The following is a 26,843-nucleotide window of genomic DNA, read 5'->3' as shown; positions in this document are numbered from 1 at the left end:
GGTAGATCCATGTGTTACCCCTTGAGCCCTCCTTGTTATTTGGCTCCTCCGGGTCTGTGGGTTGTAGTATGGTTATCCTTTCTTTACGGCTAATATTCACCTATGAGCGAGTATATTTGTCGTTCTGGGTCTGGGTCACCTCACTCAGGATGATCTTTTCTAGTTCCATCCATTTGCCAGCAAATTTCATGGTCTCATTGTTTTTGACAGCTGAGTAATACTCCATTGTCTAAATGTACCACATTAAAAAAAACATTAATACCACACGTTCCTATATTTCTTTTTTCTTTCAGTTAAAGATTTAGAGAAAAGAAAAGATCTGACAAAGCCCAGAGTCAAGGTTGTGGACAAAGGAAATGGAAGTAAACCAACTTCACCAGAAGGTTGGACATTTATGTATTTAATTAATTTGATAATCAGCGTGGTTGACTTAATTGTGCAGATGAAACATCCATAGTTGTTTTGTGAAATCTGTTACAAAGTTTGACACTGGCTCTTTTCTCTCCACCTTCCCAATGGCTGTCAGCATTTGGTTGGGGGTTCTTCCATTCACCTGTCTACGACTAAACAAGCATCCACATGGAAGCTCTCCTGACATATTCCTTGTGTCTGCTGCTCCTTCACTTTCGGGATTTCCCTTGTGGATACTTCCGGGGGGCAGGAGTCCGTGGTAAACTGTCTCTTCCGCTCTGTTCTCATTTGTGCCCCTCCTCCATCATGCTATGTATTTTTAAAACTAACCAAATTCTGCTGACATCCTATCCCATGTTTTGACATATAGCATTAATATTTTATAATTTCTACTAGCTCATCTTCTTTAATTCATGACTTAATTCAAATAAGTTATTAACTTCAAACATGTGGTGATCTTAAACATATTCATCTGTTATTAGTGTCCGACTCTATTGCACTATGCTCAGAGAATGTGGTATGCAGAGATATTTTTAAGTTTGTTGAGGTATTTTATTACTTAAAAATGGCCAGTGGTTAGATTCAATCCACATGTCCTTGAGAAAAATGTATTTTAATTTCCCTCACTAATGTTGGTCCACTTCTATTTGAAACTGGCTATTGTAAATACTTGTAATGCTGGTGACATATAATGAGAGTTTTCTTTTCTAGGGAAAATTCACTTTTGTTATTTCAAATGATCCCTTTTGTTACTAGTCATTCAATATTTGTCTCAAAGCTGCAGTGTCTAAAATAAGTGTCGTCATGCCCTCATTTACTGGGTGTAGTCACAAAACAATCCATTGTTTTTAACTGTCACTATATTTGTGTTCCCAGGTTTATCCTGGGGAATCTTATGGAGAGATTGCATGGCATTTGAATATTCTATTTCACAATCATTATGTTTATTATAACTGTGCTGCTTAAATTTGCTGAAATTACTGATAATTTTGGATGTATAATTTATTTCTTTTCTTTATATATGTTACATTATATATGTATATATTTATATTATGCTATATAACATATATCCACAGTTTTCATGTTATTATTCCTTTATGATTTCTGTTCTCTTTATATGTGTTTTACCCTCCTACCAACCTGGGGAATGTTCATTCTTTTGAATTTCTTTGATATGATTATATTAAGATTTAAGAGGCATATGAAACTGAACAAAGTCTACAAGTCACTGATAGCTGTAGCACATGCCAACAATCCTTCCAATGCTTTCAGGGTATCACACTGTTTTCTGTCTACCAGTTATGTCTCCTACTTTATTTTGTGACATCTTGTATTTTATCTCATGCCCATTTCACACAGTTCATTTAAGCCTGCTTTTTTAAATGTTTAGAACCTCAAAGTGAGAAACATGAGTCTCAGTATCCTAAATTTTTCCATTTATATGTGCAACCATAGAAACCATTTTAGAGTTGTTCATCTGTACGTATTACAAAATAGGCAAAGTAGACAGACACACAATCCGCTAATTACAGTTTGATATTTGCTTGTAGCATATGCTATAGAAATGAGATTCAAAAAGATCTGGGAACCAGGCCTGATTTCACAGATTGGTAATTCCAGATCCTTTGGAAGCTGAGGCAGGAGGATTGCAAACTCAAGACTTGTCTGGGTTGCATCATGAGTAAAAGGCAAACCTGGGCAATGTAGTAAGACACTGTCTCAAAATAAAAAGCTGTAACACGAAGGAGCGGGGTTGGGATGTAGCTCAGGGAGAGAGAGCATGCTTGGGATGAGGAAAGCTGTGTTAGTGCTTGTATTCACTATTCAGTGTGTTTTGTCATTCATTTTAACATAGGTTAACTTGAGAATGCAAAATATTAGCGTGCTTCAATATGAAATGAGAAATAAAGGGCGTTGAAAAAGTACCCTTCCTTCCAACATTAGTTGGCCAAAGGAACCAAAGGGTTTTTTTTTTTTTTTGAGCCTGTCCTAGAACTAGCTCTTGTAGACCAGGCTGTTCTCTAACTCACAGAGATCCGCCTCCCAAGTGCTGGGATTAAAGGCATGCACCACCACCACCCAGTTCATTTTTTTTTTTTTTTTGCGGTGGGTTGGGGACAGTGGGAATTGAACCTACCCAGGACCTTGACCGTGCCTGGCATATATTTTACTACTAAGTGACATTCTGTACTCCCAATCTATAAGTTTTTGACTTGCATGTTTCTGTTTCTTTTTGTTAAAGTACATCCATTAATATTTTAATGTGGTGGTTTTTTTTTTTAAGTTCCCAGGTAAGATTTGGATTAGCATTCTTTGCCTGCTTATGCTTAGAGAGTATTTGAGATAAAAATCTGTGCATTCATTTAGCTTCAGAATTTATTAACTTTAGCTGCACATTACTAAATAGTCCTACTTTTTCTATTCTCTGCCTTAAGCACCTTCCTCTTGTCCTTTCAAAGCCCAGGACTGAGCAACATGAATGAAAGACAAGAAGACAAGAATGAAAGACTGAGGGTGATCTGGGCACATGTTCTGAGAAATAGAGCATTTGAGGATTGTACAGTCCACAGTCCTTGTATCTCTTGGAGATACATTCATGAGTGACTTTCCTGAACCCATAGTCAGGCAGGTGTATGGTAGCAATCAGGACCCATGTAGGGGCCAGAACTCTTAGGAGACTTGGGAGGAAGACAGGTGGGATTATTCTCAAGTGAGGTGTGCAGGCCTATGAGAACTCTAGGAAGGCTCAGACTGTGGGAGAGAATTGTCTTATGGTCTCCGGCTCGGTGTGGAATGGAGGCCAGAAACCCTCGAAGTCCCAGTGCTTCAGGGAGGTGGAGGCAGAAGGAGCCGAAAGTCTGAGACCACCTTGGGTTACATAATGAGTTCCCGGTCAGCGTGAGCTATGGGGTGAGAAAAATAAAAGTGGGGCTCAGGAAGAAGGAAAGAAAGTAGGTTATTAACAATACAGGCCAGCTTTAGGGTTCCTAGGGGGAGAAATGGGAGCGGGGGCCACTAACCACTCATGGTTCCTCTCAAAACTGAGCATATGACCCTCTCAGGATGAGATAGTCCCATGACTCACATTGAACTATGTCATTCCTTGTTTTCCCATCAATCTATACTCTTCCCACGTGAGCATTTATGCTGAGAGCAGCTCAGAAGCAGTTCTCTCTCGTATATTTCAAAATTTTAGATTAAATGCAAGGAGCTCGGATGTTTAGCTGAAACTTCTGTGCTATGAAGTAGTCACTTAATTTTAATACACTGCACACATCTCCTTAATGCTCCAAAGCCAGCTTGCAAACAGAGTGGTATTTGCCTTTGAGCACAGCGCTGGCTCGTTGACATGAATGGTTCTTTCCCCATGGCTGTCCAGCTTTCTCTAGTTATTTTTGGCATTTTGCATAAGAAAGCAGAACCAGATTGGAAAAGATTATGGGCCAGATAGAAAAAGAAACTTAAGGTTTCTTTCTTTTCTGTTCATTTTTTTTTTCAATTAAGCCCATCTAGCCTCTGTTCTCCTACCCTTGTACTGAAGGACAGGATCTGCTTAGCTTCTGGAATCACATGAGATCAGGTGCTTTACCACACTACTGCCTTAGACAGTAAGGCTTAGGAAAAGCCCTCCTTTTTCTCCTTATGTCCTCTGCTCTCACGAGAGAACTGGAGACTAGAGGCTAGAATTCTCATTTTCTTTTCTTCTCTATTTTTTATTAATTTTCCTCCATACATTAGAGCTCTGATTTTCTAAGGAAAAAGCCTGAATAGCATGAGATGGGTTTGTTCTTCTTTCCACAATAACAATACTTGGTGGGCCAGCCCAGTTGTCTACTAGTTTTTAAATAATGTTTTATCGGGGCACAGTTTTGTTCATTCCTGATTATTGTCTATGGCTGCTCTCCCATAATGTCAGCACTGAAGTGTTCCAAGAAGAGATCACATGGCCGGCAAAGACTCAAGTATTCCCTATCTTGACCTCTTCAGAACATGGCTGTTGATTCTTGCCTTAGAGTGTTTAAAGCTTTCAGATGTGTTGGGACTGAATCCCTCACTAAATTTGGTTTTTTTCCTGAGGACATTTGATCTGTTCTGCGATTCCCAATCAGAACCGCTTAGGATGTAATCTCTTTATGAATCTGCAAAAGATTCCATTTCTTCTATGTCCACATTTGTCTTTTTTTTTAGAACTGGAAACATGAGAATTTCTGAGTTAGTTGTGAAGGTTGAGTGAATTAGTGTAAGTCAGCTAAATACTTAGAACACAGTGAGTACTATTATATTATTATTAATATTAGAATGCTTGAAACTGAGCATAGTAGTGCAAACCTGTAATCCCAACACACAGGAAGGATGAGTTTGAGGCCATGTGGTCTACATAGTGAGCTCCAGGGCAACCCTGACTGCATGTTGAGTATCTGGGTTTTTAAAAACAAACAAACACAATAATAAAATAAACAAGACCCTCCAAATACTAGGAAGTATACTTATAGGTCTATCTATCTATCTATCTATCTATCTATCTATCTATCTATCTATCTATCTATCTATCTATCTATCTATCTACTTACCTACCTACCTACCTACCTACCTACCTATCTACCTACCTATCTATCACTGGAGGCTAGTCTCAAACTTGCTGAGGCTGTTCTTGAACTCCTGACCTTCCTACTTCTGACTCCCAGTGCTGGGTTTATAAGTGTTTTATACTTGACTAAGAGTCCTGTCTTTTATATTCATTTGACAGCGACCGCACAGATGAGATTTGTTATTCATCCCCTAGTGGGGGAAGCACTGAGTTACCTACTGGGATTAAATGATGAACGTGGTTGGTAGATGTCTACACTCATGAAGCCTGTGTAGTTTGGTGCAGCTCGAGACAGGTATCAAATGGTTTCCCCCAATGAGGAGTCAGCTCTGAATTGTGTATATTAATTATGTTTGCATGTAGCTAGGTCTTATGATGGTGCTCAGAGCATATTTTCTCTTCTTCTTTGTCTTCCTCCTCCTTCTTCATTTATTTTTTTTTCCTGAGACAAGGTTTCCATGTGGTCCTGGCTGTCTTGGAACTTGCTTTGTAGACCAGGCTGGCCCGGAAGTCTTCCGAGTGCTAGGATTTAAGGCATGCACCACTAACATCCTGCCATATTTCCACTTCTTAACATCACTTTGACACCTTCATGGTTCTTAACTCATAGCTAAGAGGCTGATTTAAAATATTATCACCTCCCCCACTAGTTTTCTAGGACTTACACACGCCAAATTCAAGATTGTGGATTCATCTTGGAAATAGTGGGTCTATTTGGGATTTAAACTTCAGTTAGATAGGGGTCATAAGATCAGTTAAAACACAGGGATATAGGTGTGTTTCTAGGCAAATTCTGGCTAACTCCTGACTCCATACCTATAAACGAGGGGAAAAGTTTGGCGTTGTCAGAAGTGTGGTATTGGGGTTTAAATATGGACTAGACCATCACACCCAGAAGCAGCAAACAGCCTCAGAAATTCGTCAGTGGGCAATTTCATTGCTTTTGGAACATCCTAAAGTATACTCACCCAGGTCTTAAATATCTTTGGATGGGTATATATTTGTATGGTATGTGTGTGATGTATGTGTGTATATGGTGTGATGTATGTGTGTATGTGTGTGTATGCACATATATGTGTGAACATCTCCACAGCTCTCATGTGGAGGTTAGAGGACAGCCCGTGTGCCACTTTTCACCTTGTTTGGGACAGGATTTCTTGTTCATGTCTGTGCATGCCAGGTTAGGTGGCCGGTGAGCATCCGTGGATTATTCTGTCTCTGTCTCTTATCTTGGTATACGAGAACTGGGATAACAGATGCATGCTGTCTACCATGGTGGTTTTACCTGGGTTCTAGGGATTCCAACTCAGGTTCTCTTGCTTGGGTGGCAATGCTTGACCCCTTGGGCTGTTTCCCCACTGCTACTTGTACAAATATTGGAGGCGTAGGTCTGTTACTCACCCTGGTTCCTGATGGGTACAGTTAGCAAGAGACCCAGAAGGCTGGGCTAGCAAGACACTGCAAACTGTTTTATGGTCAACGTATGTGACCAGGAAGAATACACTGTTAGTTACTGATAAACTTCATAGCAAACACAAACCACTAACCTCGTCATTTTCAAATAGCATGATCAGTACTTAATGTATGTGCTGTATTTTGTAAGACTGGGCACACAGTCGGTTTGTATCTGCCAGCATTGTCATAAACAGATGGTCAATGCATCACACTCACATTCCGATGGCTGTGCTCTCACCAGGGGGCCAGAGCATTTCGGCACCATTGTAGATATGGGGCCATTGTTGCATATATGGCCAGCTATAGACTAAAGTGTCACTGTTCATTGCAGGCCTTGTCACACCTAGGGTCTCAGTTGCTCTCTCTTGCTTGCTGACTTTGTTTTTTTTTTTTCTGGGATGGCTTTATTCACAAGCAAACTTCCCCATACAATAACAAAGGGCCTGGGGGTGCTTGTCAAAGAGTTATACGGTAGCAAGGCATTCCAGTATGATATGGGAGAAGGCCTGCATAATGTGTCATTAATTAACTAATTAATTAATTCATTCATTTTATCACTGAGGATCAGATCCAGGGACTCATGCACACTAGACAAGCACTCTGTTACTGAACTGCATCTTTAGCCCTGGTTACTTCAGAAGCTTCCTGGAGAGCAGTTGTAATGGTCTATACGATTGCTTCTGAATCTAGCGCCATGAGCAGGGAGATGCAAGAATCTGACTGGCCCCATCAGGACCGACTCACAAAGACTGACTTAGGATGAACTGAAAAGGAGATGCAGATGTAGCTTATGGGTAGACTGCTTGCCTAGAAGGCAGAAAGCTCTGGGTTCAGTCCTTAGCACCTCATAAAACTAGGTATGAGAATTATGTCTGTAATCCCGGTACTCCAAAATGAGGGTGACTAGATATTCAAGGCTATCCTTATCTATATAAGGAGTTCAAGGCCAGGCAGTGTTACACAAGACTCTAGCTAAGCAAATAAAAACCAAACCAACTAACTGAAACAAATGGACTTGGGAACACACACACACACACACACACACACGCACGCATGCACGCACGCACACACACACACACACACACACACACACGTTCACTACAGAAAGTTGCATTCGCCTGGATTTTCTCATAAATGTGCCTTCTTACAGAAATCGCTTCTTTCACTGTGTGTTAGTTACTTTTCCTGGCTGTGACTAAATACTCGACAAGAAGAAACTTGAGGGAGAAGGACTTTGTTGTGACTCATTGTCTGAGGGGATCCAGGCCGTCACCATGGGGATGACATGGTGGCAAGCGGCTTTATGGCGGTGGGAATGTGCAATGGTCTGTTTCTCACACTGTAGCGAATCTGGAAACCGAGAGAGGTCAGGAATCAAGACCCAGCTATAATCCTCCAAACTCACTCCCAGCGACTCACTTTCTCCATTGCAACTCTGCCTCCTAATGTTCCTGAAACTTTCCCAAACTGCCTAGTCAGCTGGGGACCAAGTCAAAGTCAAACGAGCCTTTGGCAGGCAATTCCCATGCAAATCTTAACAGTCACCTCATGAAAGAGTTGAAGGTTAAAACAACAACAATAACAACAACAACAACAACAAAAACAACAAAGTAAACTCCTACAAGGTGTAAGTTGCCCACTAGAGCTGCTTCTGCCTTCGATGCTCTTGACTTCAGGAGAGTGATGTGTTCTTTGCAAAACAGTGGTTTAATGCATCCTCAGTGGGAGCGTGGCAATCTTCAAAGGGGCAAAATTGGTTCTTGGGGTAGAGGTGGAAAACATTTTTCATTCCTTTTATGTTCATAGTTTAGATATACATAAGCACATAGGCAGATACCCAGCACATGACATCCACACTTCGTGAGGGGGCAATCAGACCAAAGTGTGTCTGGAGGGTCTTCTTATGGGAAGAAAGATTTAAAAGGCTAGGGGATGACATGGGGATTGTACTTCTAGTGTTAGACCTCCAATTTTCTCTTCCTCCTTTGTGGCCCTTGATAATTTAACAAATTGTGGACACCTGTTTTTCCTTCTTGGCCTCCACTAAAAGTTATCATCTTCAGCCTGTGACTTCTATAGTAGTAAGAATTCTTAATGCATTCAAAGTAAAGTTTCAAATTTTCACATTTGAAAAATGACTTGCAATATTTAAATAAATCAGCTACTTCTCTCTCTTTTATTTTTTTTTTTTGCATTTTCCAGACAGGGTTTCTCCATAGCTTTTGGTTCCTGTCCTGGAACTAGCTCTGTAGACCAGGCTGGCCTCGAACTCGCAGAGATCCGCCTGCCTCTGCCTCCCGAGTGCTGGGATTAAAGGCGTGTGCCACCACCGCCCGGCTAATTAGCTACTTCTTAAATCAATGCATACTGTAGTGACTTGGCAGAGTCCATCTCTTTCCAGAATGGTGAAGCCCTTCTGGTCAGTTCTTAAGTTCTTGCCAAAGAATATTCTAGAATTCCTTGTCTCTGTCCCTGCAGAGCTAACTGTTGGTATCAAAAGGAACAGGTGTTTGGGACTTAAAGTTGCTGGGGACTACTTGTCATTAGTCACTGAGATGGCTGAGCTGTTGAGTTCATAGACATTTACCTAGGACAACTAAAGTAAGCACACAGCCAGATATTCAGCAAAAACATCTGTACAATTGCATACTTCAGGAAGAGCTGACAGCAAATAGGGCTGTTCCGCACTGGCTTTAGAGTTTGCAAAACTTTTATCTGAAAGCAGAACTGATTAGACTTCTTTGAGTCGCTGTTGAGAAAACTGGGAAGTAACCAGGCATCTATTCAAACAAATTTTAAAACTGGCTTCATACAAATGTTATTAGGCAGCACCATGTGTTTTCAAAGAAATTCCAATCGATTTTCGATATCTTTATTATGGCGGATAAGGGGTGTGTGTGTGTGTGTGTGTGTGTGAAAAGTGAATGGGTAAAATGGGAGTCATGTGGGCAAGAATAATAACTGTGTTGGCATGAAGTGAGGTCTACATATGGACGAGTCAAGAGCAGTAGAGTTAATAAAGCTTTGAAAAGCAAAATGAACGGTTTAGCTTTGTTTTGTGGGCCGGGGAAAGAGCAGTAATCTTGGGATTTCAGCTGACGGGAAGACTCCTGCCTCAATTTCTCAGGTTCTGTGGTTGTGGGTGTGCACCACCACCGCTAGCCCGTCTACGTCTGTTAAACAGAGATGCCGCGGCTCCCCTGAGCAGACATCCTGTCTATGATTGAGTTGAAGTCTGTCAGCCATAGACTCCTGTGGGCATACAGAAGCTTCTGATCCCCCTTCCAAGTTGACAGCCCTTTAACTATGGAAGCAGCTGCCTTCTCCCAGGCCCTCGGAGCGGGGAGACATGTGATGACTGTGCTGTTTCTAGGACTGTCGGTTTTTGTTATGATCCGAGCTCTGAGTGCAGCTGCAGTGTTCTCCTGGCTGTGGCGCAGCGCCGGGGCTGCACATTCTGCCAAGTTGTGCTGTGTGCACTGCAGGTCGACTACAGGACAAATGCTGATAGATTTGATTTCATGCTCTGCGTAACTCCACAGCTTGTCGGCTTTGCCTCTTTCCCTCTCTCCATCTCTCTCGTCTCTTTCTGTTTATTTCTTTTGTGATAGTATTTGAAGTGTATTTGGCTAAGGAGTCCAGTCTTTATAGTCAGGCCTATCTTTGAATTTAGACCTTCCATTTTCTCAGTGTATGGGGGAGTGGGCAGAGCTCCTACCTTCTCTAGTACTTAATCTCTTTTCTATGAAGTGGAAGAACACTTATCATGTAGGATGGATATTGTTTTTTAATTGAAAAGACATTTGTAAGGAAGGAGATTTATAAAGAATGGGCTTACACAATCATGGAGGCAGTCAGCAAGCTGGGGACTCAGGAGACAAGAACGATGTAGATTTAGTTCAATTTGGAAGGTTGGAGCTTGTGGCACCAATTCCAGACCAACACCCAGCAATCTCAAGGCAAGAAACACAGCTGTCCCAGGGTGTCTAGTCAGCTGGCAGGAATTCCCTCTTCCATTGTCTTTGGCTCTATTTGGGTACTGATGTTCAGTTGATTAAGTGAGGCTCAAGCTCAGTAGACAAAGCAATCTGCTTTTCTGTCTCACCAAGAAACATGTCCATAAACACATCTAGATTAACGTTTGGTCAAATGTATAGGTACACATAATATAGCTCAGTCAGAATTAATGACATAAAACACAATAGACATTAAACAATCACTGCTCATTTCAGCACAGTTTTTCTAAGAAGTAAGACATTCCAGAAAGAGCTAAGAGCAGGCTAGGAAGAGGATATTGGGGAGTGTTGTGCTAGATCACCTATCAAGGATGCTGTGGCGGCTGACTGAATTTTGTATTGATTAGACGGAGAAGCACCCAAGAGCTTACTGTAGCACTCTATTGGGAATGTCCACTATGGTGATTTCAGAGGTGATCAAATAAGGAGAGGACTCTGACCTAATCAATAGATAACTTCCATGATGGGTTCACAATATGATGGCACGGTTGGGAGGAGCCCAAACGTAGACAGTAGAGACAGGGCTGCCTTAAAGGAGGTAGGTCACTGGGGCAGTCTTGTTCTGGGCTCTATCATGTTGATTCTTTCCTGGATGCCTATCCTGACCTGCACGACATGAATTGCTCTGCCCTGCTATTCTTTTCCCACAAAGACAACAAAGTCAACTTGGCATACCTGGGAAGAGGGAATCTCAACAGAGAAATTGCTTTGATAGGATTGGTATACAGGCTTTTTTTTTTTGTGGGCCATTTTTGCCTTTGGTTTGCTTTCTTGATTGCTGATTGATGTGGGAGGGGCAACTTCACTGTTGGCAGGTGGACCTGGGTTATAGAAAAGAGTTAGTTCAGCAAGCCAAGGTAGAGAGTGAGTAAACAGTGTTTTCCCATGGTCTCCGCTTCAGGTTTCTGCCCTGAATTCATGCCTTGTCTTCCCTCAATGATGGGTTGGAACCAGTATTCTGGAATAAATCCTTTTCCCCCCAAATTGGTTCTGGTCAGTGTTTTATCATGAAAAGCAAACCAGAGTGTGTATTAATGGGATTTTCCTGGGAATAAAATTAAATCTGCAGATCAATTCAGAAGAATTGAATCATTATTATGTTGACTCTTCCAATTTATGAACACAGGGAGTCTCTACATGTATGTAAGTGGCAGCTTTCCTTTGCTGTTTTCTAACTTCACCAGTGTTTGCATGCATGTTTTGGCAAATACATATGTCAGTATATTTTCATCTTTAGGGCAATCGTAAGTGGCAATACATCTATTGATTTTTGCCAGTTGAATGAACACATTATATTTCGCTATGATCTTGTTTGGACCACTAAGATAATTAAACATTTATTGTTTACTCATTGGTCATTATTTCCTGTCCTCTAAAGAGTCTGTTCCTGATTCTTTACTCTTGAAAGTAATGTTTTTCCATTTCCCCAATGTATAATGTTTCTTCTTGGTTGTAATCTATCATTTATCTTCTCTTTCTGTTTGTTTGAGATAGTCTCCCCTTATAGCTCCTGGTGATCCTCTGCCTCAGACTTCCTAATGATGTGGTTTTAAGTGTCAACCACCACGCATGGCTTTTGAATTTCTCTTTAAAGTGGTTTTGTTTATGTGAGCAACTATTCAAGATTTAGTATCATTAAAGTTATCAATATTTTGACTTACAGTCAATCAATTTTATATTATTCTTTGGGCTTAGGTTTAACTTATTTATGGTTGAGCTTAATCGAGAGGATTTTTTTATTGGAAATAATTTTGAAATATAAAAGTTAAGCTTCCCCACTCTTTGGGATAAGAAGGGATTTTCAGCCTATAATCTTTTCTGAGCCTGGGAAGATAGCTCAGTGAGAGAGTGCTTGCTTCAGATGGGTGTGGCCCCTGGGCCACCCTCTAGCACTAAAAAAGAAAGCAGCCAGGAAACCTAAGAAAATGTAAGTAAGAGGAAAAATTCTAGAAAAATCTTTTGTACATTTTGTACATCCTCAATTATTGAACAATATTTCTAGAAGTTTCGAAAGAAACAAAACCACATCATTTGGGAGCTAGGGGTTCTTCATTTAACAGCTAATAAAAATGAGTTCTCAAAGCATAATAAGATAACGATTTCCCCAGATTATGACCAAAACTTAAGGAATTTCTGTCCCATGGATTGTGGTAGTATCTAGTTTAGATATTTTAAAGTTCCAGTAAGGCATGAGTCTTAAGTGCAGAGCTGGTATCTTTCTTCTATTAAATGAGGGGAATTTAGGGCCAACAATGTAAAAGATAGCTCTGGATTGAGTTGTCCTATTGAGCTTCCACAATGAAGGCTGGAGTATTCCCTTGGCAAGCACATTTTCCCCCATCTGGTAAAAGAATCTCAGTCTTTCATGCATATTTATGTCTGGAAAAAAAATCCAGCTCCTTTAAGCAAATGTGGTGTGGTAGATGCAAAGACAAATTTATTCAACTGCCTGTCTCTTTTGTCATCCACAGTAGTTCAGCTGTCTTGATGATAAAAGCATTTTGTTTCCTCCGGTTTTGAAAATTTCGTACCCATGTATAATGGTGTATCTTGGTCATATCCCCCTTCCCTCCCTCTTCAGCCACCACCTTCCTCAATACGTCTCTCTCCCGAATTCATTTCTTTTGTCACAACCCACTGAATCCAATTAGTGCTGCCTCTCTGCACGTGGGAGTAGTGCCAACCACTGGGGTATGGGCAACCTACCAGTGGCCACCCACCCAAAGTGACCCTTCCTTCCTCAGCAGCCATTAACCAGCTGTCAGGAATTCCTCAGCGAGGAGTGGAACATGGGAGCCCCTCCCCACTTAACGCTGGAATTTGTACTGGCTTTATCATGTGCAGGCGATCGTAACTGCTATTAGATCCATGATATTCCGTGAGCCTTGGAGAGGGTGGTTGATAGAGATGCTCCATCTGTGGCTGAGCACGCATCCTCAGTTATTACCTGTACTTTGAACTGGTAAGAGTTTCTGCATTAGCCATTCCCCAACCAAGGATGAGAGAGCAGAAATCTATGGCCAGAAACATGAATATTTAGAAGGCAGTTTGATACCATGACTGCGCAGTAAAACAACACCAATAGGTTCTCCCCCAGGGCTGATGACTTTCCTAACCATGGGTTTTGACCATGCTTACAGTATTACATGTGAATTCCCTCCTATGCGGCAGACCTAAAATTCAATCAAGATAGCATTCTCCCCTCCGCCTGCACCATAGTCTTGCCAGTGTTGTGCCAGTGAGCACATCTTACCCATGGCTCATGTTCTTTCTGATTGTGATTTTCTGTATTTTTGGTTTTCAATATGCAAATTATATTTAAAATATTGTTATGTTGGCATTTTAATGTTAAAACATAAACCAAGTTGGTATTTTTCTGGTCTGACAAAAATTAAAATTAGTAAGAATGTCCATATGTGCATGTGTGTGTGCGCGTGCGTGCGCCCACACACGCAGATACACACACACACACACACACACACACACACACACACACACACAATTACTTCTATTTTAGTATGAAGATCCTATTCTATTTAGTATGAAGGGTAAACTGTAGTAAGAAGCAAAACCAGTTAAGACCCTAAAAATGCCATAATATTTTTTCAAGGATTTATAAACCACTTTAAGATTACCCCACCATTTTGGCTCTGTGTCAGCGGAGGGGCTTTCACGTGATCACCCACAGACCTGTGCTTCATCAGGCAACCATCAGTGATTGTGAAGACAGGTTTCTCTTTTTTCTCAGCATTTCTGCAGCAGGTGGGCACCATCCCTGATGGTCAGGCACTGGTGGGACCATGCCAAAAACCTGGTTCCCTTTTGGATCACTATGTGCAGTACTAACTGAACTGCTGAGAACGCCAGTTACCTAGCTCCTCTTTAGGAGTGAAATCTTTTTGTCACATAGAAGCAATATGAGAATCAACAACACTAACAACAAAGCACAAAACAGACTTGGGGAAGCCCTTGAACCCTTCCTCAATTTTCTTTTTCCAAATGAACACTATACTTAATCAAAGGTCTCTGCGCCATTTTTATATACCTAGCCTTGGCTTATCCAGCAAAGGGCAAGAAAGTAGGCTTTGCACTTCCTGGCCATCCGCCCATCCTGGGAGGATGGCCCTAACTGACACTGTTGAGACCTTTGCTGGAAAGACTCTGCAGGCCAAAGCCCAAGGCTGGAAGATTCTGTACAGACACCTCCTTCTAAAGCACACAGCAGCTGAGTTGCCAGGTTGGCCTGAACCTGACAGCCCTTTGCTAACTATTTCCAGAGCCCTCGGGTCTGCCGCCAAACATTACTACATTTTTTTTCCTTGGAAGAATGCATTTAAGGCAAGAGTTATAAAAAAGATAGCAGCTCTGATGGGAACTTTATTGTATTCTTAGCACTAAATTGTCTGAACGGCGCTGAAACCGACTCGTGCTTTGAAAGGTTCTGACAGTAACGTGTGTGCTTTTGTGGTTTGCGCTTTTTGCAGAGATAAAATTCTTCTGTGAGACTCCAGCCATTGCTGACATTGTCATCCTGGTGGATGGGTCGTGGAGTATCGGGAGATTCAACTTCAGGCTGGTGCGGAATTTCTTGGAAAACCTGGTCACAGCGTTCAACGTGGGCTCAGAGAAGACCCGGATTGGTATACCTTATGGGCCATAGAAGCTAGTTGCTACTGCAAAATGTCTGGGAAGATTCTTTCGAAATTCAGAAACCCTTTACAAAGCTGCTTTCAAAGTTATCGAAGGATCAACTACACCATTGTTCCTGAAAGCACATGTTCACATCAATAAATATTTTTCCCTAGCAATTTTATATTATCCCTACTAAATTTTCCCATTCATGATGCCGTTCACTTGACTATTGAATACACTAATTCTCTTTTTAGCCTCCCTTTTACTATTGATATTAATGAAGCTTTAGAATATCACTTGCATAAGAATTCATCAACAGCCACCTGTGTTTAAAAGAAGCAGCCAAGTCCAGGGAAATGTTGAATTAAAAAGCTGGAAATAATATTTTGACATTATAATCCTTGTCAAATTAATTCTAGTTATAATTAAAAGAGAAAAAACCTCCTGTAAATCTTTGTGTCATAGTCTAAGCAATAAAATAGTATATTTTCTATAAAAAGTACTAACTTTTAAGTAATCATTAAGAACATTCCTTTGAGAATAAAATGACAGCAAATAAATTTAGACCTTTTATCTATACACAACCGGCCTTTTTGCTTTTAAATACTAAATACCTTGGTATTCGATAACGTCCAAAGAACTAGAAAATATGTAAACTCCCTCCACTCCTAGACACATCCAACTAGACTCCTTTCTCTGACGTCAGGGCTTTTCTTTGGAAGCACAGCACCAGGCAAAGAGAAGAATGTTAGGCAGATTACACCATCGGTCATCCTGCTTTCTCCAGTGGTCATGTGATCCTGCATAGCAAGTAACTTCCGGTTCTCTCTTCCTTCTTTCCAGGCTTGGCACAATACAGTGGGGACCCCAGAATAGAGTGGCACTTGAACGCCTTTAACACAAAAGATGAAGTGATCGATGCGGTCCGAAGCCTTCCCTACAAAGGAGGAAACACCCTAACAGGTCTGTTTTCTTCAATGCGCATTCTTAGCGAACTATTTTACTGAAGAACAATTATCATATTACCTTATTTTGCTCCTTTTTAAGAGGTGGCATAGTGGTTCTTTTTCTTTTTACCATGTAACATCAAAAGTTCTTAGATGACTTATTTTTTTAATCAAGCAGCATTAAGACTTACTCCACTTCAATTCAAAGGCATACTGATTTTATACTTAGATTCTGAGGATGATGATAGAAAAGCATGAAAAAACTCTTTGTTTCCCACAGTTACACAGCTACATTTTCTATACAAGTAGAGAGCTTGCTATGTTTAGTAAAACAGTGCAGTTCCTAGCACACGATAGGCCTGAATCTGAACGCAGGTGTTGGCAACATTCATGGGCATTGTGGGGCATGGTGGTACATGCAGCGCAGTGTGCATTTTATGCATCCAAAAGTAAGGCTGCAGTGATGCCCTGCATGATGCAGCATGGGCGAGTGCCAGCAGCATGTCGGATTCCTTACATATTATTTATTTATTCATCTACTTATGCATCTATTTATTTATATTTACTTGAGACAGTATCTCACTGTGTGGCCCTGGCTGGCCGGGGACTCTTTGTATAGACCAGGCTGGCCTCAACCTCACAGAGATCATCCTGCCTCTGCCTCCCCAGGGCTGGGATTTAAGGTGTGTGCCATTGTTCCCTCCATATTTCACATTTGATTTTGAATTAATTTGTGGTCCACTTTATTTAGTAACCTTTAACTGTGGATAGATTTTTTTTTGCCAACCTCCTGACCCCAGATATACTGGGATTATGTGGCTCACAGTTTAATAAACTTAGAAGGAAATGAAGCCATCATGGAAGCCAATGGCTATCAGCCACTGCAGAGGGTTTGCAATCTCTGTAGCCTTCTTTTCCCTTTTCTGAGACAGTTTAGCTATGGAGAATAGGCAGGGTTGGAGCTCAGCAGTCCCCTGCCTCCACCTCCTGAGTGCTGGGATTCTGAGTGTGAGTTATCACACTCAGTGTTATTGTCTTTTTAATTAATGGTTTGTAGTCTTCACCCTATTTGAAACTTCAATTACTAGTTGTTGACTTTTGAAGACTTTTGACCCACTAGTATTATAAGTGGTTATTATAACAATATTTACATTAAAAATATCTGTGGCACGAACATGCATGGGTTTATGTAGATGTGGTTCATTTTGTATTATTTTATTTTCAGTGCACTAATGAGTTCAATGGATAAAGTAGACAATATGCAGTAACAAAGTGGCCATACAAGGGGGAAGATGGAAATTCAATTAAAGAATCCAAAAGAAATACTAGCCGTAGGAGGGGAACAAAAACCAAATAAACACTCACTATAAAACAAATGAAGAACATGTTTGATGGGCTTAGTAGACTGGCCATGACTCATGAAGAATCTCTAAGCCTGATGAACTCTGTAACAGAAAAAAGGGGGAAAAAACCTTCCAAACTAGAAATTCAAGTACTATAGAATTGCTGTGTAGACACACACGATAACAGGAATTCCAAAAGACAAGCAAGAAGGAGGGAGACATAATGCTTGAAATAATAATAATAATAATAATGAGAATTTTCTCCAAATTAATGTAAGCACCTAATTCTAGATTCAAGGTCTTTTTTTTTTTTGATCCTGGGGATTGAACCCAGGACCTTCTACAGGTTAGACAAGGCCTCTACCATTGAGCCACATCTCCAGCACTATTTGAACAGATTTTAAACTTAGAGCGGCCATTGCCTTCCTCTAGCATATGGCTTGGATGCTCAGCTTTAGCCATGAAGATCTTATTATGGATTTCTAGGGAAACTGTTGGCAACTTGATAATTAATTACCTTGCCAATTGGAAGCATGCTCTAGTGGAATTGTTAACACTTGTGAAAAATTATTAAACACAGATGCAATATTGCACGTTTTCTTACTCCTTTCCAGGTAAAATCCCCCTCAAAAGCCAAGAGCATGAGTTTAGACCTCAGTTGAGCATGTGGATTTGTGGTTAGTTCAGGGAAGCATGGATGGGGCTCTAGAGTCAATCTTTAGTCCTGGCCCCCAAATAAAGACAATGAATGAATAAGATGAATGAGAGAGAGAAAGGGAGAGTTTTTATCATCTAACCTAATTCTTGATGCTTAACGAGATGACAGTAAATATTTGTTGAATGATTTGGCGGTCTCAATGTTTTCTTGTAATAAAGAAGGTTGTTGTTTTGTATATTAATTTTAAAAGAAAAAAGATTTCTTAAGTAGTGTTGTGAGAGACAAAATTGCTTATTAAAGATTCATCCAAGAGCAGTGTATTTATTATTAAGATGAATGATATGCACTATCCTGTAGTAATTCTGCTATTAATGCTGTGTTTCCCATTCTCTGAAGAAAAGAAGTCTAAGGAAGAATCTAGAATGTGTTACCATCTACATTATATTCCCTGATGCAACAGCGGGTTCTTTTGTTTTATGACCTCTATTCTAGTGGACTTGGGTCTTTCATCAGCTGCTATCAGGTTGTTGTGAGAATGAAGGCCTAGACCTAATAAAAACCCTCTTAACTCTACTCGTCATAGGGATATGATCTCCAAACTGAAGATTTTAATTAGAAATGTTTGGTTTGTGTTTCTTTCCCCCAGGCCTTGCTCTGAACTTCATTTTTGAGAACAGCTTTAAGCCTGAAGCAGGATCAAGGAGTGGAGTTCCCAAGATCGGCATTTTAATCACAGATGGCAAATCCCAAGATGACATTATCCCGCCATCCAGAAACCTCCGGGAGTCTGGTGTAGAGCTATTTGCCATAGGTATGCTGTCTTCTTAAATTTTTGCTTATTTATTTATTGTTTATATATTTAATGTGTGTGTTTATAGAAGTGTGTATGTGTGTGTGTTCAGAGGATAGCTCGTGAGGGTCAGTTCTCTGCTTCCTCCATGTGAGTCCCAAGAATGGAATGCACTGGGCGTGGCAGGAAGTGCCCTTCTTCCTTCAGCCATCTAACCAATCCTGTTTGTTTTTAAGACAGGTCTGGCTACTAGCGGACACTGGTCTTGAACTTGTGATCCTGTCTCAGTTTGAGTGCTGGGCTTACAGGTGCCAACGTACGGCAGCACGTGTCTCTAATGGTTCCGCTTCCATTGTGGACGTGGGTACCCACCACTACATGCAACACATACAGCTTTGGAAGCCAGAGGCCAGAGCACTCTCTCTACCAGGCTTGCCAGCTGAGTCCGGCTCTCTTGCACTGAAAATAAGAGTGATTTTCTGACGTACACCACAGTGTTTGGAACTTTGACACAGATACTGAGCGCAAAACTTTTTGAAAAGGCATAGTGACGTGCTAAAGTTAGGGTCACATTTGCTTCCATTTCATCAGTCGTGGGTTGCTCTTCAGGGTCAGTTTGTAGCTGTCTCCTTGCTAGTTGTACGAGAAGAAATCACGCCCCACATATTCAGGGAATTAAGGGCCCTGCAGCTATTAAAGACGTGTGGTGTCGCTGACTTGAATCAAGCGCTCTGAAAGCTATCATTTATGAAAAAGGATATATACAACAGATCCAGCATAATTACAAAATATTTACACAATAAGCTTTGCCTTCAATTAAAATGTTTACAGTTTCCCTGGCAAGAGGAAGGTCTTCTGCTTAGTAGAGACCAATAAACTTTGGCAGAAAGCAAAACAACAGCCTGATTCCCAAGACACAGAAACATTAGTCAAAATGGGGTAGCAAATCTCTCAACAGGGCTCTGAAGACACTTAAAGTCTCTTGTTATGAGTGACCCACTTAGTTACAGTTTACATGGTGAATTATTCCATTGTCCATCTTTAGTCTCATATAGATATGCTTATCAAGAACATACTTGAGTCTTTTTATGACCTTTCTGTAGTCTTCATCAGAAGAGAGTACTTTCAGGTTCTACAGAGGTCAGAACAGATAACGGTGGACCCAGTACTGAAATGGACTCCCAGCTTCTGTTTTCATCCTATTGACTTAGGGTTTCTGTTGCTGTGAAGAGAAACAGTGACCAAGCAACTCTGATAGAGGAAAACATTTAGTTGTAGCTGGCTTGCAGTTAAGAGGTTTAGTCTCTTAGTCATGGTAGGAAGCATGGCAGCGTGCAGACAGACATAGTGCTGGAGAGGTTGCTGAGAGTTCTGCTTCTGGATCCTCAGGCAGCAGGAAGGAAGAGTGATCCACTGGGCCTCAGCTGAAATTCTGAAACCTCAAAGTCCATCTCTAGTGAGACATTTCCTCCAGCAATGCCACACCTACTCCTACAAGGCTACTCCTAATAGCGCTACTCCCTATGGGCATATGGCTGCCATTTTATCCAAACTACAGTACCTACTAAATCAAAATAGCTAGGGTGAAGGTGTCTAACAATGTATACTTTAGAAACTTGCTCAAATATAGCGATGTATGCCCTTGACTGCGGCACTTGAGGAGTAAAGACAGGCAGATCACTGTATGTTCCATGCCAGCCTAGTCCATATTGAGAGTTCTACACCAGCCAGGGCTACCTGTACAAAGTACCTCTGAACTTTGAAAACGTTCTTCAGTGTTGGGAACTACTGACAGACCCATTATGGACAGAACCTCTTTTTGAGTGCTGATACATTTTTTTTTCCTTAGAGAAAGACCTCAAAAGATTTCTGTTTACACCTTTTTATTCTTATTTTATATAGTAGAGTAGGTTGCTGATTGATCATTTTTTTAAAAGAACTTCTTTCCTTAGAAAGAAAACCATTTAATACAGACTAGATTACAGGTTTAGAGGTTTAGTCCATTTTCATCATGACGGGGAGCATGGCAGCGTGCAGGCAGACATGATGCTGGAGAAGGAGCTGAGTGTTCAACATCTGAGTCCGCAGGAGGAGAGTTTTTTTTTTTTTTTTTTTTTTTTTTGAGACAGGGCTTCTCTGTGTCCATCTGGAACTCATTCCGTAGACCAGGCTGTCCTTGAACTCAGAGATCTGCCTGCCTCTAAAAAGACTGGGGTTATAGGTGTGAGCCACCACTGCCAGCTTAGAACTGATTGCTTGTTAGCATTTGATGCCTCTGACATTAGCCGCAGAAACTGCTGACTGTCTTCTTCTCTTCTTTCCTTACTCCCTGCAACCTCTCTAAACAGTGAGTCACTGGAGGGTGAGACTGTACCATCACCTCTCCTTCCCACAGCCCTGCCCAGTGTTGACATTTGCCAAGTCCTCTGTCAACGACCTGGGGATCTAAACCATTTCAAAGATGGCGCTATCAGCCTTAGCATGGAAAGCCAAGATGCTCATAAATGGTGCATCTAGGAGAAGTAGATTTTGTTCAGGTCCCCAGGGGATATTGTTTTTGAGCCATACAACTGTTATGCTCAAAACATAACTGCATTTTTCCATCCGTAGAAGAGAGGATAAAAGAGGCTCTAGGGAAAAATTAAGAACGCATCATATTCAAACTTTGCTTTAGTATTTTTATAGTCTTGTTATTTTGTATGTCTGTGAGTATTGTATTATAGTGGCTTGAAGGAAGCATCTCATACCAGTTTTCAAGAGCCATCTGTACACATTGCATCCCTCATCTGAATCTTTGGACCTCACATAGGTGTTTCCCACAAGTCATAGGTACCCATACAGTAGGAAATGGTAAATATTGGAATTGAGAGCAGAAGTATGACTGTTAAGTATTATACTCCTGGATCATAGAAGGGCAATAAGCTATGTGATCATTTTGATCCTAGGAACTGATTCAGTTGCTTGTGCTAGGCATTAACATTTATTACGCTGAAGTTGAACAGTGCATTTTCAGAGCGGCCAATGAGAGGGAAAATGCCGATAATCCATTCTTAGACGAACTGCTGAGATTGTGGGCTATAGAATGCGTTATTCAGGACTGACTCACTTCACTGTGTGCCAGGCATTGTGGTGAACTCTGGGACGCAAAGCAGACTGGAACAGAACCCCTGACTGCACAAATTCCTTCCAAGTCATTGCCGCCACGGCCTTTATTTTCCATGCATTTTAAACAGTCCAACTATTTTATTCATGAAGACGGGGAAGCAAAGATATGGGAGGGGAGAGACAGAATCTTTGCTTGCATATTTTATCAAGTGTAGACTTGCATGGCATGAGAAAGCAGTCTCTCCACGAAGCTCTTGCTTCAGCACGCAATCAATGTGATACTGACACGGTTGTTTGTTCTAGAAGTCCTTTGGGCAAGAAACTTCAGATACACAATTCTTTAAGTCTCTCATCCAGTAAAGAGAGTCTATGCAGAAGAATTAAGCTAGTGGAGGATTATCTAGGGTATCACCTTCCAGACACTCAGCATTCTGCTTGACCTGTGGTGATGGAATAGAGACAGTGGAAGGAACAGAACTTCCTTATTTGATCCATTAAAATCTGCAGAGTCACTGGGCAGTAAATTGTGTTTGAGTCCATTAGAAAATCTCTTCACCCATGTTTCCCTCTGGTTTAGCTCTGTATTAAGTGGTTATGTAGATAAAGTTTGAATTCTAGCAGTATTTTCTCAATTTTATTTTTTTGAGGTATGGTATCTCACATTCTAGATCAGGCTAGCCTAGAACTCACTATGTAGCCCAAGATAGCCTTGAACTCATGATAGTTCTCCTGCCTCCTGAGTGCTGAGATCAGAAGCATGATTCTGAATGTAAATAAACTTACTTTGTAGAAGTTTAAACCTAAAGATTGATAGTTTTTGTTTTTGTTTGGGTTTTTCAAGACAGGGTTTTCTGTAGCTTTGGAGTCTGTCCTGGAACTAGCTGTTGTAGGCCAGGCTGGCCTCAAACTCACAGAGATCCTCCTGCCTCTGCCTCCTGAGTCCTGTGATTAAAGGCATGTGCCACCACTGCCCGGCTTTTTTTTTAAATTTCAGTACTAGTTTAGTTATTCTTGATTCTGTAATATTTGTGCAATACGGAAGTTATATCCAGTTTATCCAGTTCCCTTCCTGTTGGAGTGCTCAGGAAACAACTCTCACACTCTTCTTTGGGGTTTGAGATGGAGTCCCACCATGTAGCACTATTTGGTCTAGAACTTACTCTGTAGATGATGCTGGCCTTGGATTCACAGAGATCTGCCTGCCTTTGCCTCCCAAGTACGGGGATTAAAGGTGTGTGCCATCATACTCCACCATGGTTTTTCTTTTTTGATTAAAACAAGAACACTCAAATGAATAAATACCGTGCATTCTGTATAACCCCTAATCCTACTGCTCTGCCTTTTCCATCCCCTTCTCCTTTTATGAGTCTCCTTTCTTCCCTTAAAAAGTTTGGTTTGTGCTTTCATGTCATGTTTATGAATAAGATTTTATATATGTTCCTAAAAGCTGGGACAATAAATGAGAAAAAACTACAGCATTTGCCTTTCAGAGACTGACTTAACTAATATGATTATCTGCATTTACATCAACTTTCTTGTAAATGACATAATTCTCCTCCGTGGCTGAAAACCTATTCTGTTGTGTACCTATGCCCCATTTTCTTGATTCATTTCAATGCTATTGGACACACAATGCAGGCCAGCCATCTGAGTGGAGGATGTTCTGGCTGTGGTGAAGACTGATCAACTCCACTAGAGTGGCTCTTCCTAGTGTGGCATCAAGATCACCATCCTCCCTGTTACTCTCAATGGCAGGGGTTAAAAATGCTGACCTGAATGAGCTGCAGGAGATCGCCTCTGAGCCAGACAGCACGCACGTCTACAATGTTGCTGAATTCGACCTGATGCACACAGTAGTGGAGAGTCTGACCAGGACTGTGTGCTCCAGAGTGGAAGAGCAGGACAGGGAGATTAAAGGTGAGTGAGGACAGGGAGGGCCGGTGGGTGTGGGCGGAGATTAAAGGTGAGGAGCACAGGAAGGGTCAGTGGATGTGTGCAGCACAATATGCCCAGGTCTGTCATCATCTTCACATGTCTCTAACCACACACACACACACACACACACACACACACAGTGCTATCACTGTGGACACTGAACCGTAAATGAGAGAAAGCATGTTCACAGGTTCATCACGCTCACAGGTCTGTTACCATGCACATAGGTCTATCACCACGCTCACACGTCAGTCAAGGTGGGTACATAAACTATAAAAATCTCTATATTTTTTTTCAAGTTGACTTTCTTAATACTTCGTTTTCTTTCTGGTGCCCAAGTCTCCAGTCAAACAGAGACAAACACATTGGCAGCCTCATGAGGGTAAGGGACATCTTCTTTGACCAGTAGGGGATTTTCTCTGAAGTGTTAACATTTAAAACATCGTTTTTCCAAACAAATGCTCAGTTTCAAGATAATTATGCAATCACATAAGTTGTAAGGCACAGTACACGCAGAGCTAGCTTCTTCTTTTCCAGCTCTGCCCTAATGGCAGCACCTTGTAGAGCCAGCCTTAACACCAGTATGCGATGAGCGATGATTGAATGGATATAAAAGACATTTCTATCTCAGGAATGCTCCTGCCGCTGTTCACAGTCTTCCATCCTTTCATCGCCCTCTTGCTAATCCTGACAGCCACTAGAGTGGTCTCCATTTCCATTCTTTTTCATTTCAAGACTATTATACAAATAAAATGATCAAATATTCAGCCTTTGGGGATTGGAATTTTTCATGCAGAATAATTTCCTGTAGATTTATCCATATTATATGTGTATCAACAGCTCTTCTGGGTTATCTTATGTGGTTTGGATGGCCCAGTGTTTGTTTAAGCATTTTCAGATTCTGGATTCTTTCCAGCTTGAGGATACTATGATAAGCTGCTGTGAATATTTGTTTATTGATTTTTTTGTGTGTAAATATATGCTTTAATTTCTCTGGAATAATGCCCAGGAATGCAACGACTGCACAGTATCTCGAGTGCATGTTTAGTTCAGCTTGGTTTTCATTAAGAAACTGCCAGACTGTTTCTCGAGTCTAGAATTTTATGTTCTGAGTGGCAACATGTGACTGTACCAGTGTCTTTGCATTTGGCTCCAATATTGATGTGCTTTTTCATTTTGTTTTCATTTAAGCCATTCTGAAAGGTTTATAGTCATTACATGTTGTGGGTTTTGGTTTTCATTTCTGTGCTGTGAATGGTAATGTTGAGCCTTTTTTTCTGTTTGCTCTCTAAAGACACATCTATTACAAAGACGTGAGGCATTTTCTAGTTGAACATTGTGTGCCACCATCTCTTAGGTATAATTCTGTAGTTTTATTTCAGGCTCTTTGGCCTATTCCCTTAGGTCACCTTGTCTAATTTTCTTCCAATAATAACTTTTAACTTGCTCTAGCTATATAGTAAGTCTTTAAATTGTGTAAACTTGAGTTCTATCATCATCATCATCACTATTATTGCAAATTCATGACTTCTATCTAGACATCAGACTACAGCCTTTGGGAGTTGATCCTCTCCTCTTCTTCCACTTTATTGAGACCATGTTTCTCTTGTCTCTGCTGCTGTGCTATTTGAAGCTGGCTAAGCAAGACCTTCCAGTCCCTGCTGCTGTCTCCACCTCTATCCTCTTGCAGGAATGCTGGGGTTGCAGGCGCATACTGCCCCATCCTTGGATTCTGGGGCTCCAACCTAGCATGTGGCTTGGGAGGCCATTGCTTTATCCATTGCACCTTCTTCACAGCCCTTGCTTATTCTTTTTAAGTTTTTAAAAACTCTTTCCATTTTTTATTACCCCATTAAATATTAGGGTATCTTTATTCCATAAAGGTGTTACTTGGATTTTGATAGGAAGTGCATCATATAAAAATTATCAGTAATCAAATATCCATTTGGTGAAAGAATTATTTTTGCTTTGTTGGGGTATCCAGTCCATGAATATAGTATACCTGTCCATGTAATTAGATATGATTTCATTTCTTTCATTAGCATTTTATAGTTTTCAGGAATTATGTCTTCTGTCTGTTCATTTACTATAAAGGCTTTGTTAGAATTGTACAAATTATTCAACTTTGTATGAATGAACTCAATTGAATTTTTTAATTTCAGTGTCCACATGTTTATTTCTTGCAAATAGAAATACATTTGACTTTTGCATATTTACCATATATACCATAACATGACTTGAAATTACTAATTAGTCTAGGGGTTTACTTCTGAATTTAAATTTTTATATAGAAAATAATATAATTTACAAATAGAAATAATTTGTTTCTTTTTTTTATTTCTGTGACTTCTATTTCATTTTCTTGCCTTACTGAATTTGCTATACTTTTCCATACCAAAATGCTTGTAACTATTGCATAGGTATATTGCTATCTTATTCCATACTTCAAAAAGAGCACTTTAATTTTCAAGGAATCAGTCCATTTCGTAAATGTTGGAGAATTGTGTAGAGTTCTTCCCACTCTGCCATTATTCTTTTGATGTCTGTAGGGTCTATAATAATGGCTTCAATTTCCTTCCTGATAATGGTCAGTAACATGTACAAAATTCTCTTGCCTTTGGCCATTTTCCTTCCTAATGACTGTGTATCATAAAGTGCGTTATTTCCTATTCTCTGTGTAGGATAGAGTCACATTAGAGATTTCATAAGTCTCGTTTCAGTTATCTAACAGTTTCCTGAGACAATTATCTCCTATAGCTTGAGGTGCTTTTTGTACTCGTTACGTGTCTGAGAATGACCTTGGGCTTCTGACCCTTCTGCTTCCACATTCCCAGTGTGCAAATACTGGTGTGTGCCAGAATACCCAGGTTATGTGGTTCTGGAGATTAGACCCAGGGTCTCATGCATGATAGACAGCGTTCTTGTCAGCTGAGCTGCATCCCCAGCTCCCCCCCACTCCCCAA

The 26,843-nt window shown here is 40.7% G+C and overlaps 1 protein-coding gene across 4 annotated transcripts in view; it reads left to right on the top strand.

The window, feature by feature from the left end:
* The window catches only part of Col14a1 (collagen type XIV alpha 1 chain), a 180,742-nt gene that overhangs the window by 34,047 nt on the left and 119,852 nt on the right, over positions 1–26,843 (top strand). For all 4 annotated transcript variants that reach the window (XM_075961001.1, XM_075961003.1, XM_075961002.1 and 1 more), the window contains exons 5-9: positions 294–383; positions 14,955–15,110; positions 15,946–16,065; positions 18,697–18,861; positions 23,701–23,862. In XM_075961001.1, coding sequence (XP_075817116.1) covers positions 294–383; positions 14,955–15,110; positions 15,946–16,065; positions 18,697–18,861; positions 23,701–23,862 — 693 coding nt within the window. The remainder of the gene's footprint in view (positions 1–293; positions 384–14,954; positions 15,111–15,945; positions 16,066–18,696; positions 18,862–23,700; positions 23,863–26,843) is intronic.

Source organism: Microtus pennsylvanicus, chromosome 2 (genome assembly GCF_037038515.1).
Source record: "Microtus pennsylvanicus isolate mMicPen1 chromosome 2, mMicPen1.hap1, whole genome shotgun sequence".
Taxonomy (NCBI): Eukaryota; Metazoa; Chordata; class Mammalia; order Rodentia; family Cricetidae; genus Microtus; species Microtus pennsylvanicus.
This window is presented reverse-complemented; position numbering and strand designations above follow the sequence as displayed.